The sequence below is a fragment of the Phaseolus vulgaris genome, chromosome 8 (genome assembly GCF_000499845.2).
Source record: "Phaseolus vulgaris cultivar G19833 chromosome 8, P. vulgaris v2.0, whole genome shotgun sequence".
NCBI lineage: Eukaryota > Viridiplantae > Streptophyta > Magnoliopsida > Fabales > Fabaceae > Phaseolus > Phaseolus vulgaris.
In genome coordinates, this window is record NC_023752.2 from 17,368,574 (window position 1) to 17,385,397 (window position 16,824).

Consider the following 16,824-nt stretch of genomic DNA (forward strand, 5'->3'; position numbering starts at 1 on the left):
CAACACGAACTCATTGGAATCAGTGTCCTTCGCCATTGATTGAACCTATTTGTCGTAGAAAAGACACAATAATACTAAGAAATGATGGAAGATCCCAAAAAATGTGTGAATTGTGCATACAAATGGGGAGTTTGAACGAGAGGATTGGGTTGGAAAGGGAAAGTTAAGGTTTGGAGAAAAAAAGGGCAATAATGAATAATTTGGGAATTGGGGTCAAATGAAAAACGTAGAAGAGATCTTAATTGCTTAAGAATTTGATTTTCCATATTAGTGAAACTCTACAAGACTTACCTCACACTTACCACTTTCAAAATGGGACGAAATTTCTACAACCAAGATCAAAATTCATATTTGTTTTTTGTGGGATTGTGTTTTAAAGTTACTTGGATGTGATGGAGACAGAGGGTGGAAAAATGTATGAAGGGGACAAAGAATTTTGTAGACTTGTGTTGGTTTATGAAGTGGTGCGTTATGTTTTCTATGTCTAGTGTGTATGTATGTTTAACTTATGACATGTGAGTTATGATACTTGAAAGAAAGGGAAAGAGGAGAGAGTAGAGGAAAACAAAATAGAGGTTGCAAAATCGCATAATCAAAGAGAAAAAAATATTTTGATTGTCTACATTTTTCAGAGCCTTGCAACAAATTTCTGAAATAAAAGGGACCAATGTTTTTCAAAGTCTTACAACTAATTTCTACAACGAATGCGTTGTAGAAGTTGGAAATCGGATTTTTGCTTTTGTCTTCAATCTTCACAAGAGGGACTATAAAGGCCACACAATAATATATTTTCAACCTTAGAAAATGACCACAAAGGCCACTAATGGGTCTTTTATTTTTCGGCAAGCGGATCGAGTCAACTGCAGTACAAATGATAAGGGGTTGTTGTATCCTTAGGGACTAATGCTAATGGTTAATGCAACAAATGTGTCCTTCATTATAAAGTGTGAAAGTGATCATGAAAAGTTGTGCAAATAAGGATGATTCAAAAAGAAAATAAAGTTCGTGAGGTTAAAACTTGGTGTAAAAAGAAGATGTTCTTAGATGTATGAAAGTATTTGAATAAACTTTGTAAATCTCTTATACTCGACTAGTTATAAATAACATGAGATTCAAGTTCACTACTCTATAAGCCCAAATCAAGTTAATTCCTTAATCATTGTTATATAGAAATCAAACTACCATAATCAATCCCTTAACTTACAATAGTTTGTTTTTTGGAGTATTTTGAAGCATTTCATGTCAAACACATTCTCGAGTTTGAATGATTTAACTTAACTCAAAATAAGAAAGTATTTTCCAGTATCATTCAATTTCTAAGATCAATAATAGTGATTTCTCAGCTATCAAGCTTTAAGCGCAAATCAAATCAATGAACTTAAAGAAACATATGCATTTATAAATAATAGAGCACATAAATGTTACATTGTTCTTTAATCATAACAAGAGGAATTTAGCTACTCAAGTTAATGTTTACAAGACAACTCAAGATTGAATAGCTAACAACTAAGGACATATGACTTTGCATGGTGCGCTTAATTTGTCTATTCTTTCTTCACCTCATATAACCTTATTTTCTCTAGACCAAGCCTTTCTATTTACAATGTTGAGTGTTGGACTGTGTTTCACAATTGATTCGCTCAACACTTGGGGAATCCACTTAGAAAATTGGATTTTCTGATTAATTAATGTGTGCACTCAACTCATTTCCAGCCCAACCAACAAATTGACTTTCCTAGGTCTCAGGATTTCCTCTACGCTCAACGCTTGATGGTCATTGCTTAACAACTCATTCTTAAGTTTAAGTTCTTCTTTAACACATATTTGCTCAATGGTTCTTCTAGGAGCTCAACACTTCAAGAGCTTTGATTTGCATATCCTATGCCATCAATCCGCTCAGCGCTTAATGTATGCGCTCAACAGATGGTCCCATTTTTCTCATCCATGGCTTTGTTTATCTTTTTCCTCTAATTCTTTCAAGATTTCAATGCATCATATAATCATTATAAGTGGGAAGAAGTTAGTCTTTATACTAAATATTTTCTATTTTGCCCCATTTAGGTGCGCCTAAATTGATGTAATATCTAAGACTATTTGACACTTATTAACCACACAATATCCACCTGAGTTTAAAATGCCACATATTACCATGTCTCACTCTATCATTAGTTAGAGTAACACGTTAATAAAAAGAGACCAAATTGAGTCATTTTAACAAAATTGAATACTACATTGAGACAAAAAAATTGAGGGACCATGTTGAGTAATTGCGACACATATTAGGACAAAAAGTGGTATTAAAAAATATAATTTACTCTTTGTTGTTTGATATTGAAGAGAAAAAAATATGTATCTTTTATACGTTGAATCTTTGACAGTACCATATTTATTTTCTTTTGATTTTATTAAAATCACGAGATTCAAATGAAACAAAAATTTCATATTCATTAAGATCAAGAACAAAGATAAGGATAAAATTTTACATAATAAACAATGAGAAATATAATCAAACACACATATGAGGAGTTATGATCCCCATCCAATTGTACAAAATTTGTTTGTCCAGTAATTTTTGTGTTGTCATTGTTGATGTGTCTCCACATAGAAAATAAAAATGGCTTAGTTAAATTTTAAGTCTTTCGTTAATTTGAGTATTCTTAATTGAGTTCATATTAAAAACAAAATTGTTCTTAAGTATCCCAAATCTTACAACTTTTTAATTAAGTGTCAAAAATATTTTATAAAACTAGTTAGTAAATATAAAAGGATATAACTATATAAATTATGTTATATAAATAAAATTTGTTTTTTAGAAGAGAATATAATATTATTGATGGCAAAGCCCCCAACCACACACAACCACATAATAAGAAGGGTGAAGACCAAAAGTCTGTTTATGGATTTATTTACAAATATGAGTCGAATTGGGCTTTTGTTTATCTTTGTATGCCCAATCAAGATGACAACTCTAGGATGAAGAAATGTACAAAGCATATACTAGAGTTTTGGTCAAAAGAACACAAGAAGATTGAGTTTCGACTAACTAATCAACATTATTTTTGGGTCAAGCTTTAACTTAAATAAATTGTATAAAGTTGTTTAGGATTTTATGGGCCATGTATTGGGCCTAGTAGCATAAAATAATTGGACCAAATATTTGGGCCAAGTAACACAGGTTTTTGGGCTTGTATTTGGACCAATAGTAGAACATGTCTAGTTAGGGTTAGAAGTGGGCTTCTTTGAGCCTAATGTAACCCTAGAACGAACGTATAGGGCATAATATAGGACAAAAATTACCTTGGCAAGAAGCACATAGACGTCCACATGGCAGCTTAAGAGTGGAGAGGATTTAGCATGAAAGGTGTGAGCTACACATGGAAAGTATGAGTCCACATGACACCTTCTCATTGAAGAGTTTTATTTTAAATTTTCAAAATTTGGCTCCAAAATGTTCAACCCCTTCCACTATAAATAAGTGGGCAAATTACATGAAAAGATAGATTAATATTAGAGTTATGTTGCAAAATTGCAAACTTATAACTTTCCTTTGTTTTGCCTCTCCTTAGGTTGGACACCTTTGTTGACCTCCTCTCCCTTTTCCAAGTGATTAGCCCTCATCTATCACTCTCCAAAACACCTCAAAACACTCCAAGCTCCATGGAAATTATGAGTTTTGCCTTGGCTCCATTCCTCCATTGCTTTCGCCTCCAATTCGAAGTCAACTAGTGCTAGTTTCACAACCATGAAGAAGAAACTCTATCATTTATATAATTATACTTTATATTTCTTAAAAATAATTAATATTCGTTGAAAAATTTAATGTTTCTATATTTTTCTAAAAGTTGTATATGTTTTTAATTTAAATAAGTCATTTTATCAAAAAATCAAAATGAGTATTGATCAAATTTAATTTTAATTATTTTTAAAAATATTATTTTTTACTTATCAATTTAAGCTACTTTTCTTTTTATAATTCTTATTGTGTATAATTTTCGTATATTGATTACTTCAATTTCTAATATTAAATCCTTTTAAATTTAAATTAAATACAAAATTAAAAAGTAACTCGAAAAAAATACTCAAAATAGTATAGTAATTAATAGCTTCTATTAAATTAAAAATATGAAAAAGAATAAAATGAATTAAAGATAATAAGAAAATGTATTGAAGTGTAAAAGGTGATAATAAAAAATTAAATAAATTACATGCTACAAACCAGTTAAAATAACTTAGAAACTTAAAAACTCCTAAAATAAGTTACCAAACATTTTTATTTGGTCAAACAAACTTATAAATAACTTATTTGTTTTGTCAAATATACTACAAGATTACAAACAATGCATCACAGTAATATTCTATCTTAAATAAGATACAGTTACATTTAAAAAATATATAGTCCAAAATGAAAATAGGAAATTTATTTTTTTATTGGATGCACTAAGTTATGTCCTTTATATATATATATATATATTACCTAATACGGTCCTTACTCATCATCATTGGAAGATTAGTTTCTTAGTGCATATTTTTCTTTATTTGGGTCTAAAGCATTTATTTCCTTCATTAAATCTTTAGGTTTAACCATAAATTACTCCCACATGTCGTTATTTGGATTAAGAGATTAAGAACACCTTTGGATACAAATTACACACACAACAAACCCTAAATTACACAAGTTTAGTCTTCCAATTTAAAAGTTATTAAAAAGAGTATGACTAGGTCTTTTATTAATGATTATTTTTTATTTAAAATTATTTTCTTTATATATTTTATTTTCAAAGGATAAGCAATTACACAGCCATTGTGCTTAACAATGAGGAGTATGTGAGGTAATCTTTGCCACATATGATTCAAATGCAATTCAAATTACTCGATTACCTTTCAATCATGTGCACCATCATCTTCACATCCGCACCATTATCACTCTACGATTATGAACCATCATACCAACCTCAACAATCATACCACAAACAACCACACTTGCTAGCCTCATCAAACCTACCATCCCACCTTATGCCTAAACATTCCCACCTAGCCAAATTTTGGGGATTAGGGAAAAACATTCAATCATACCCCAATTATTTATGGGTCCATATGTAAACATAGAGAAAGAGCAATCTCAACCAATCTCACAACAACCATTAGGAGAGCATGAAATTGTTGGTCTTCTTATTGAAGTGTTTGATCCTTTTAATGAGAAAAAAAGATGATGTTGAATTTTAGGATGATGAAGACAAGAACCAACTAGATTTAACACCAAGGAACAAGTACAAGATGCCATCGACCATTTCCATATTCAAAACCATTGCACCTACAAGGTGGAGCTTTTAAGTCAAACAAAGTTTGTGTTGCAATCTGCTCATCCTGAGTGTGCCTGGAGATGTAGAGCAATCTCGTGTTCAAAATATCAATGCTCATAAATAATGAAGTTGGAAGATGAACACACTTGTGTTTCCCCCAATGATTTCACTAGACCATAAGAAGTTCTGGTCAAAGATGATTTCATGAAATTGTGAAGGTTAATCCATCAATACTAGTGTCAACGATTATAACTCACATCATACACTATTATAACTCACATCAAGTTAAGTATGGGCTACACAGTGAGCTACCAGAAGGTATGGCCGAGCAAACAAAGTGTCATTGGAAATGTAAAAGACAACATATCACGACAAATTGTTGGATGAAGACTACATATTCTTCAAGAGGGTCTTCTGAACATTCAAGTCATAGTCATGCATTAATGGTTTTTGTTACCGTAAGTTAGTTGTTTAGATTGATAAAATATTCCTATATGACAAATATAGATAGACTCATAATACCCATCACATTAGCTAGCTTGAAAGGTGAGATAGCTATTGTTTGGTTCTTTTTATTGAGGAACCTACTAGGTACATCATTCCACATTCGAACATTGCTTGTGTTTCTACTTCTCATAAATTGATGTATGTGTTTTAGACAAATTGTATTCCATGTACCATGTTGACATTAGTTTAATGAATACAATTTTAACTATTTTTTCTCTTAAAATTATTGTTCTTTATTTAACTATTTTATCACATAACAAATACAATTTTTTGCAAATAACATTTTAAGTTAATTCAAATTTAAATTTTTAAAATAGAAATAGTTTTACCTTTTTACGATTTGGTTAACATAGCTCTTAATAACATGGTAGTAAGTATCGTGCGACTCACGATACCAATCGCACGAAACGATACAGTTCATGCCTCCCACGATACGAATCACACAAATAATCGTTTTTGCTCATGTATCGCAAATGTATCGTGTGAATCGTAAGACGAATCGTTAAATCGGAGAATCGTTTCGTATAATAAATTGGAATTTAAAATCCTAATTTCAAAATTTTACCACGCGAACCTCTTCTCCTCTCTTCTTCTCCTACTCTACACAAACCTCATCTCCTCTCCTCCAACAACAACGACCATCAGACTCGTGACAACAAGAGGAGTGACGTCGGACAACAACAACTTTGTGGAATCGTGCAATTGTTGAGGCGTGGTGGTCGCTGGAGGCACGTGACTGTATGCACGGTGAAGAGAGTAGAAAACAGAGAATGAAGCAAAGTAGGAGCGCAAAAGAGCATAAAAGAGAGTGAAGCAAAAATTAGGGAGTGATTAACTACTTAGGATTTTTTTCTATTATCTTGGATTTTTAAAAATGTGTAAAACAAAAAGATAGGCAGATATTATAAGTGTACATGATTGTTTTGTTGTTGAAGAGGGTGTTTTGATGTTTGAAGAGGGAGCTCCAAGTAAAAAAAAGAAAGAGAGGTAATTATTTTTGTTTAGAACTTTTACAACTTACAACTTACAACTTGAAAGCTCAACAAACTAGAACTAATTAAATTTATTTATTTTTGTTTTGCTAATATAGGTCCTAGAGATTTAAATACTAAGACCAATAAAAATGAAAAATCCATAGGAGATGAGGAAGACATTGAAGAACTTTTTGTAGACGATGAAGATTACTTGAGTAATGTAGACGTTGGAGAGGAAGACAATGAAATATGAATGACTATGATAATTGCATCTTTGCATGTTTACATATCTTATATATTGAATTATATGTTACATTTTTTAGTGTTTGTGAATCTTACGATTCACAATACGGAACGATTCACGATTCAGAAAATCAAATCTCTAATACACTACTTGTATCTCAATTCAACTACCATGCTTAATAATACTTGAAAAAATATTCAAAATCACAACCTTCGAATCAAATTTTATTGAACAGAATTAATCCAACAACAATAAATGCAAACATATCTTATTGATCATTGCTTTCCTTCAAGGCACATTGATCAACAATATGTATAGTTGCACAGTTGTCCATGCTTTGTTTTTTCTCCAGGTCACATTGATCAACAATTTCTACAGTTGTTGCACAATCATCCATACATTATTTTTCTTCACAATACACTAATCAACAATTTATACAATTTTACAATCATTCGTAATTTACTTTGTAACAAAGTATACATGCATACTTTACTTTGCTTCAAGGCATATTGATCAACACATAAGAATCTCACTAGCACCAATGCTTTCATAATAGTGCATCCTAAGTGTATCTACACTAGTGTATTCATTATAGTAGATCCTATCTATATCATTGCTTTAACAACGCACACAGATCATGCTTATTTGTCATTTAATAATTGTTCAACTATAAATTGAACCATCTACCTATTTAAAACCATTGCATCAAAACACACACTGATAAACTCATAGATCACAATCTAATTAGGTATGATGCTACTAAAATATTAATAAATATCCATGTATGTTAAATGATTGTTAGTAAGTTTCAATCTTCTTTTAATACAATAATTAATTGTACACTAAGTTTAAAAGATCTACAAAAGAAATTATGATGCTTTTAAACTCAATTACTGCAAACTCTTCCACAAATTTCAACCTCATCACTTCCACTACTTCGGAAGACTTCCAATGGGCCATCATAATGTAAAGTCGAAATGATTACGGTTTAACATACAAATGTTGCAACCCTAGAAGAATAACAATCCAACACAATTGGTCTTTCGATCAAATATTTCACAGCATAACAAAAGTATTACAATATGAAGATCGTAAACAAGTCCTGAAAATCAACTACCAACATTCGGTTTTAGTTCTTAATAAAAAATTATGCACAACTCAATACAAGTAAAAATTGATGTTGATGTGTCACAAAAGATCAATCATCAAAAAAGGACTCAACTTTTTCAGTCAAGCGTATACCATGAAGAATCATGGGACAACATCAAATTGTTTGTCAAAACCAACAATTTACATAGAACAACACTTGATGATGGTTTGTAACTTACTAGACAATATCTACATCGACCAACAATGTATAATAAAATTCATACTTGAGTGAGTATATATCCATTTGATTTTAATTGTATTTATGTTCTTTCCATTCACGTACATTCTTTCATGCACATTTAACTCAAATTAATGGAATTTATATTACTCTTAAATAAATATTTAAATGTTTCTTCATTAAATATAATTTGATATGTTGTTTAAATAAGCTTTTTCCAAATATTATTACATAAACTTATTAATATATTTGAGTAATATATAAAACACATCCTATCTTAAATAACTATTCCATGCCAATTTTAAATGTGATCCTGAACAAACTGAAGATCCAATTCAAAGTGTGTGTTCTTGAATGCATTATAGGATAACAAACAGGAAGACGAACTAGAGAGACCTGATGGTTTTAAATGTGATCCCAAACAAAGTGAAGATCCAATTCAAATTGTGTCGTTCTTGAATGCTTTATAAGATAGCAAGTAGGAAGATGAACCAGAGAGACCTAATGGTTTTAAATGTGATTCCGAACAAAGTGAAGATCCAATTCAAAGTGTGTCGTTCTTGAATGCATTATAGGATTCACACTGAGTAAGACCACTCCAAAATTGTTCAAATAAATGTTGGGTGGAGATGTAAGAATGTGAAGTTCTGATTGTAACGATTTTTAGCCATAAAATCTCTACAGAACAACAATTATGCAACGTATTCAACTTTTGTGCTACTTCTAGAAACAACTTTTTGTTTATGGGACGACCACGACTTGATCAATATTAAACACAATATCATGTTGTAGATTTACCATCGTTTATATCATTTCCCACTCTGAATCACTAAAGCCCGTGATTTTAGAATTGACGCTTTGTTGAATGAGTAAGCCATGATGCATTGTTCCTTTAAGATAGCATAACATTTGTTTTATTGCTTTCTAATGGTGTTCTTGAGGAGCATGCATGAACTGACACACTTTATTAACTACAAAGGAGAGTTCGGGGCAAGTAATAAGGATGTACTAAAGCACCTACAATAGATAGAAACATCGAAGGATCTGAGAAGGAAGCAAAAACATCTTGTTGAAGTTTCAGAGACGAGACCATAGGAGTATGTTGAGGAGTCAGCCATGTGAGTCCTATGCAGGAGGTTCGAATATATCAACTCTGAGATAAATGAAGTTTACCATCTTTGAGGGTGAATACTTCAATACCAAGAAAATGATGAAGTCTACCAAGATTTTTTAGGGCAAAAGAAGAGCTGAGAGTGGAAATAATGTGTTATCTCAATAAACAATGATCTTGTGATTATGATGTCATCTACATATATTAGAACAAACAAGGTTGAAGATTTAGTGAAACAAACAAACATAAATGTGTTACTAGTAGTATAATGAAAACCAAAGTTGTTAAGAGTACTACTTAACTTTTGAAACTAGGACCGAGGTGCCTGTTTGAGGCCATAGATTGCTTTGTGATGTTTGCACACAAGATTCGGATTGTCAGAAATGAACCCTGGGGTTGTTGCATATATACTTATTCCCTAGGATCTCCGTTCACAAAAGTATTGTTGACATCGATATGTTGAATTGGCCACTTGGAAGAAACCACATGTGCTAGTACAATCCGAATAGTTGTTGGTTTCACCACTGGACTGTATGTTTCATTGTAATAAATTCCTTTTGTTTGACTGTAGCCTTTTGCTACTAAACATGCTTTATGTCTCTGAAACGTGCCATCAACATTATACTTGTTTTTAAATTCCATTTACAGCTTACACAATTCGCTCCCGCTAAAAGAGAAGTAAGCGTCCATGTGCCATGATTGACAAGAGTGGTGTATTCATCCATCATAGCTTGAGACCATTGCTTTGATGATAAAGTTTCTTAACAGTTTTAGGTTCAAAAAGGACAAATGACAGAGACATAGTATATAGCTTTGTTTAAAGATTCTTGATTTTGCTCTAGTAGTCATATGATGAATATTGAGGGGAGGATTGGGATTAAGGATATTAGCAGAATCAGAGTAGAACGAGAAGTGGTAGAATGTGTTTGTGAAGGTGAGTAGTTCATAGAAGAAGGAATAACATCAGTAGTAGTATCATGCATAGTACTCACAACAATCAAAGAAGGAATAGTAGTAGACAACATATCATCATTGTGAGAACTAGTAATGAAACCATAAGCAAGCATGAAGTAAGGAGCACACATCATTAAACACTACATGAGGAGAAATATATGTTTCTCCATTTGAAGAGAGACATATATATCCCTTATTATGTAAACTATATCTAAGAAACAAACAACATGAAGATCGAAAATCTAATTTATGTTTATTATAAGGTATTAGAAGAGGAAAGCAAGCACAACCAGATGTTTTAAAATTTGGAGTAATCTAGATTAGTATTGAATAACATGTGATAAAGTGTTTTACCATGCAAAGTGGAGGAAGGAAAAACATTAATAACATGAGTTGCGATGATGAAGACTTTTGCCCAAAACTTAACAGCAGACAACATGGTGAGACCCATGTCGGTTATGTGACGATGTTTCCTTTCTATGGCCCCATTTTGTTCGTGTGTGAGGGAAAATTAGACAATGATGAATGGCATGATCATTTATAAAAAATTTAGAGACAATAAATCCCTAGCATTATTTAGTTTGTATAGCTTTTTAGTTGAAATCCAGTTTGATTTTCGGAGAAAACTTTGAAACGAGTTAACGTTGCTAGAGCTTGAGATTTAGTATGTAACAAGTATGTCCATGTATATTTAGAGTAAGCATCAAGAAAAGACATATAATACTTGGCCTTGTTTGAAGCACAGGTTGGACCCTATATATTAATATAAACCAACTGTAAAGGCTAAGTATAGACAATGTTTGATAAAGAAAAGGAAGTTGATGAGTTTTACCAATAACACAAGCATCACATAAAGCAAGTTTATCATCATAGTAAATATTACACTAGTTCAAAATCTTTTGAACAACCGAATAACTACAATGACCAAGTCTAGTGCACCACAAATAATTGGTTTTACAAATTTAAAAAGTATAGTTTGAAGTAATAGTAGATGAACACAAATCGGGAAACACTTATAGATCGTCTTTAATTGTGTCGTGAAGTAAGCTTTGTTTGGTGCCTTGATGTTTAACATAGCATGAGTTAGGATAAAATTCAAAAATAGACATTGTTACCGTGAGCCAATTTGGATACACTAATCAGATCTTTGTTTATCTCAAGCACATGTAAAAGATTATTTAGAACAAGTTTAGCATGAGTATGTGGTGAAATATAATATGCAAAACCAATATGAGATATATGCATACTTGTTCCATTACCTAGTTGAACTTTTTTAGTGTCGTGGTATGATTTCTTATCATTGAAAACGGATGGATCATTGCTTATATGGTGAGACACACCAATGTCAGGGTACAAGATAGAAAGGATTGAGTGCCAAGAATGGAAGATTCACACAATCTTGATTTGTTGAAGATGAAAATTGAGATAGATTGGCTTGGAAAGGAGAGGAATTAGCATGTACATGCAGGTGCCAACAATGTGTTGCAGTGTGACTAATCTTTCCACAAAGTTGACAACGTGGTCTGTGATTCTTCCAGGATGAAGAAGCGGTTGAATTCCAAGAGTTATGCTGAGGTGGTCTTGCACTAGAAAACCAAGAAGAATTAGGAAATGATGGTGGTCGTGAAGCATGTGGCCACCACGAGAAAAATTTATGTTGAACATAGGTCGCTGAAACTGGGACTAATGGTAGGGAGGAGCAATTGTCGTCGTATTGGCTTGAAGGTAGAATGAGAGAGCTTATGTTTGTCAAACCTTTCTTCTTGAGCGAATAATACGATATCAATCTTGTCTATAGTGTATGGGTCAGTGTGGGATGTGACAACAATAATGAAAGGGTCGTAGTCTTCAAATAGCCCATCAAGAATACTATCAATGTGGTCTTCCGCAAAGATAGGAACACCCATTGCTGCTTGAATGTCCACAAATTTCTTTATGTCCTGAAGGTAAGAGGTGATATACCTATTGTTCTTGGGATTCTTAAGTTGAAGTTTGACTTTCTTGATTTTGGCTCGAGTATGAGAAGCATAATATGTCTCAAGTCGCTGCCATATCTGAGCGGAAGAACGTAACCCAACCATCTTGGTGCGAACATAGGGTGCCATTAAAGCAAGAAGCCATGTGACGGTCAGTTGGTGTTGACGATATTGAAGGAAAGCCGCAAAAATTGTGCAATTGGATTGATCATCAGAGGTTGTGTATTGAGATGGAACATTCGTGCCTTCAAGAAACTGCATCAGATTGAGACCATCAATGGTAGCAAGAATTTGTTGTTTCAAGAGCAGGAAATTGTCATCATCAAGCTTGAGCAAAAGCGGTGTTGCAAATTGATGAAGGGTAGAGGAAGGGGAAGCCATCGAAGAATGTGGCGGACAAGACACAGTGTTAATCATCGAGGAGGACAAATCAGGCAAATCAAAGGTCATGAAGTACGAGAAAAATAGCTCATGATACCATGTTAACGTGAATCAAATGAATCATATGTAAGAAAGAAACAAATGCTATTCATTCAGCCAAACTCTGAGATAGAGAAACGTTTGTTATATATAGATGACACAAGCGTGTGTCTGATATGTCTATATAACTACTTTGTTATACTTTGTGTCTGCGTCTGCTTCTTTTGTTGCGTCTATTGTTGGCTATGGTTAACAATGTGCAAAACAATTTATAACTATTTTTTTCCTTAGCCTCAGATGATTGTAGAAAGAAAAACAATTTCCCCCTAAAATTTAAGCAAATCCAAACATGCTTTGACTAACATCTATACAAATTCACCAAAAAAGAAGAAAGAAAACTAATATATATGCAATGGAAAATGTTTGCAATGACTGGGTTCAAGGCTATAATATGATCTAGAAATGGAAAATGTCATTCACATAAATGATGACAATTTCATCTATCAAATTTATAGCTCAATAAAAAAATATTGACACGAGCACAACTTACACGGAACAAATGTATAATGCAGAATTTTAGAGGTTTAGAATACCTTACTCTATGTTGTTACTTGTATTTGTCCATTATCTTTCTAGCTTCTTCCACTGGATCATCCATAGGAGTGGAGGTAGTTTCTCCGTTCCCTCTAGGTCCTTGATCTTTATTGAATGCTAGGTATGCAAAGTATGAAAGTCCTATAGTGGCCTATCAAAGAAGAAATTCACTTGGATTAAACACAGCATATAGCAGTGAAGTGAACAATCACCAAAATTTAGGATACATTCAGAATTTTTATTTTTGTGAAAATACATTCAGCTTCAAAGACAATTTCAAGGGGAACAAACATCCCTTTTCCTATGTAAATTTTCTTTCAGATACCCTTGTATGGCTTGTATTTAATTGTCAAAACTGCTATCCATAAACAAAACAACATATAGACTTTTGAAATCATCATAAGAGAGCCATGTACTCGACCAAAATGGTCAATGGTGTACTGATGACCACATTTTACTGGAAGACAAGACAAGAAAATTAAAAACACAATTTGCCACTGTATGTCATGGCTGAATAATGCAAGCTGCACAGATTGATACATATAACTTTATCAGGAAACATATATAGCTGCATAAAATTGCACATGCAACTACATGATTTCGACTGGTTACTATTTAAACCCTTTTTTTTCAATAACTGTTTATAGCTACTTGTGTAATTTGTCAATTGGAAAATAGCTACAACAGATGCAAACATTTCATCTCAATGGATAGAAATTGTTGAAACTATCAGTGAAAAAATAGGTCACGGAAGTGTCCTCAAAACGTATTGAACATTGATTGTCACTTTGACAAAGGAAAAGTCCTGTCCGGGAAATATTTACTAGTTTTGTCATTTTTTATTTTGTCAGCTCCATCCAGCAACCCACTGCCTTCATGTTCACTAAGTCTCTCAAAGGTTCTTGAGTTCATGACATTTGTAATAAGCTTATTATACTTATGCTCTAGTTTGAGGAAGAGTGTTAAAGATATAATTTGATTATATGTTAGATTTTGATTTGATTACATTAAATAGGAAGTCATGATATAATTTAATAGGGAAATCGCAGAGTGGTACCATCCTTTGTGATAAGTTTTGTCAGTGTCAGTGATCCTTTTATCATAATTGATAGCCTCACCCAAAATTATTAGACTATAAAACATGGTTTTGGCACTGTTGAACCATGGAATCGATATTGTGACCTAAATTTGTTGATTCCTTGTCAACACAATATAAAACAAGTTTGTCTCTCAATATTGAAGCGGCAGTAGTAAGCAAAAATTGACTTTACCATCATGCATGACCATGACACAACTGATTTCATGCTAAGAATCTGTATTATAAAATAAAATAAGAATCCTCAAATTTTAATTTGATAACGTAAGTCAGATGACTTACCAAGATAAAGAAAGCAGTAGAGAGGAATGCCTTGAGTACAAAAAGCGTAACACTCAAAGCCACAATTGTTACTGAAATCCTTGCTATTGGCCTTGGAACAGAATTCTAGCATCAGAGTAGAGAAACACAAAAATCAGTATTTTTAACAAATTTGAGAGGTGGGCTTGAATATATCTAACAGTAATATAATGTTTGAAGGGAAATTCTGACTTACAGGAACCAGATTAGTCCCTGCCTCAATTCCATCCCTTCCAACTCTCCATGCATTCTGCAGAACTATTTCATAATCACAGCAACAGTTGAAACAAAAGACAAAATGATCAGGCTTCTTAGAAAAGCAAAAAAATGGTAAAAGGAAGTAGGCAAAATAAATTGACCAGAATTGATACAGAACAGCCCAGCAAAAGATCAATGTTCCCCATTCAAAAAGTGCAAAATAACAAGGTACTCTAAACCTGCAACAATTCATAATAAAATGATGTTTTCCTTTCAATAAAGATGGCACTTAATGACCATTTGCCAGCATCATGTTGACCCCTCATGAAATTAAGAAAAGGCATGCAATTACCAGGTTTAATCAATAATAGTTGCTATCATAAAAGGATCATATCATCGACATAGTCACAAGTATAGGAAATTTGTTGTTAAAATAGCTGCAACGAAGAAAATAATCTGAAGGTTATATTGATAGAGGTGACTCAAAATTTTAACCACAAATTGGCAAAGGAGATAAATCATATGCATTAAACCCATTTAACCAAAAACTATCTCATTTTTAATATTTCTAACTTCAATAATAACAGTTTCTTCACTAACATCCAGCAATCATCTTCTTATCCACGAAACTCTCTGCTAACAACAAAACCCCTAAATCAAACTTAAAAATCACCACCCTTCACCTTTTCTAAACATATAAAAAATAATTCAATAAAGAACAATGAGGCCAACCTTTAAGAAAATTTGATTGTGCTGCGAAAACTACAAAAGTGGGACGAGGCTTCTGCGTTCTGGAACTCTTGAAATGAGTGATTGAAGGGAAAGGTTGATTCTTTAACCTCAAAAGGGGATTGGGTAACCGAAACTGATGATGGGAAGGAACCAAGGTTTGGTTTTGGCGGCAATTCGAAAAACCAGAAGCCACAAAACAAAAATTGCGAACAACAGTGGAAGCAGACATTTTTTCTCTGTCTCAAATATATTAACTTAGAAAAAAAATACTTAAATTACTTTCATTCAAAGAAGCTGTGGTTTGTTTGAGGCACACATTGTGGAAGAAGAAGAAGAAGAAGTGCACTGCAAATGGAGGTGAGTTGCGACAAAGTGAGGTAGAAGAAAGAACATAGTAGCATTGTAGTCCTTTGTTCTCAGCCTCACAAAGTTGGGCCCATAAGATGGTCTTCAAGCCCAAGTATTTGTATCCCTTTCTTGTGTGAAAGGAAAATGAAAAAAAATAAAATAAATAAATATATATATATATATATACTAACATTTAAAAATCATAAATATATAAAAAAGAAATTATCCTTATATTCACATTTGTTTAATTTTAAAACACACATTTATGTTTTCTAAATCTTTAATAAAATAATAATCGCATCTTATTTAGCATTTAAAAGGTATTTTACCTTCTTACATTTTAAATAAAATAAAATTGATTTTTCTTATGTTTTTAATAAAGTAATTTGTATGCTCCTTATTTTATTTTAAAATAAATATTATTAAAAAATAAATATTAAATTATTTAATTATTTTACATTAATATTATCTAAAAAATTATGTTGTGACTCAATTATAAATTGTCTTATAAAAATATAAAAAAAAATATTTTTATGGAAAAACATTGTTTTAATTAAATAAAAATATTTATAAAATATATTATTAATATTTATTATATTTAAACATGGTTTTATAGAAATATAAATATTTTTTAGGAACTTGAAAGTATAAATATAAATTAAATAATAAAATAAGATGTATGAATGTTATATTTTTTATGACATAAGGGGTGAGAATATTTACTTTAAAACTAGAAAAATATG

General features: G+C 32.0%; 1 protein-coding gene across 9 annotated transcripts; it reads right to left on the bottom strand.

Annotated features, from left to right (window-relative positions):
- Window positions 1-3,384: 3,384 nt before the first annotated feature.
- Window positions 3,385-16,165, bottom strand: LOC137824496 (uncharacterized). Of its 9 annotated transcripts, none has more exons than XM_068630158.1 (5): window positions 15,734-16,148; window positions 15,000-15,061; window positions 14,786-14,890; window positions 13,407-13,558; window positions 3,385-3,728 (listed from the first exon to the last, which is right to left on the bottom strand). In XM_068630158.1, exons 1-4 carry the CDS (start codon window positions 15,960-15,962, stop codon window positions 13,421-13,423), a joined length of 534 nt encoding a protein of 177 aa, XP_068486259.1. In that variant the 5' UTR covers window positions 15,963-16,148; the 3' UTR covers window positions 3,385-3,728; window positions 13,407-13,420. The 9 variants fall into 9 exon arrangements, with proteins under 9 accessions (XP_068486259.1, XP_068486260.1, XP_068486262.1 ...); XM_068630159.1 differs by lacking the exon at window positions 3,385-3,728 and adding an exon at window positions 4,719-5,031; XM_068630161.1 differs by lacking the exon at window positions 3,385-3,728 and adding an exon at window positions 5,110-5,374 and having other exon boundaries at window positions 13,412-13,558.
- Between the last annotated feature and the right edge of the window lie 659 nt (window positions 16,166-16,824).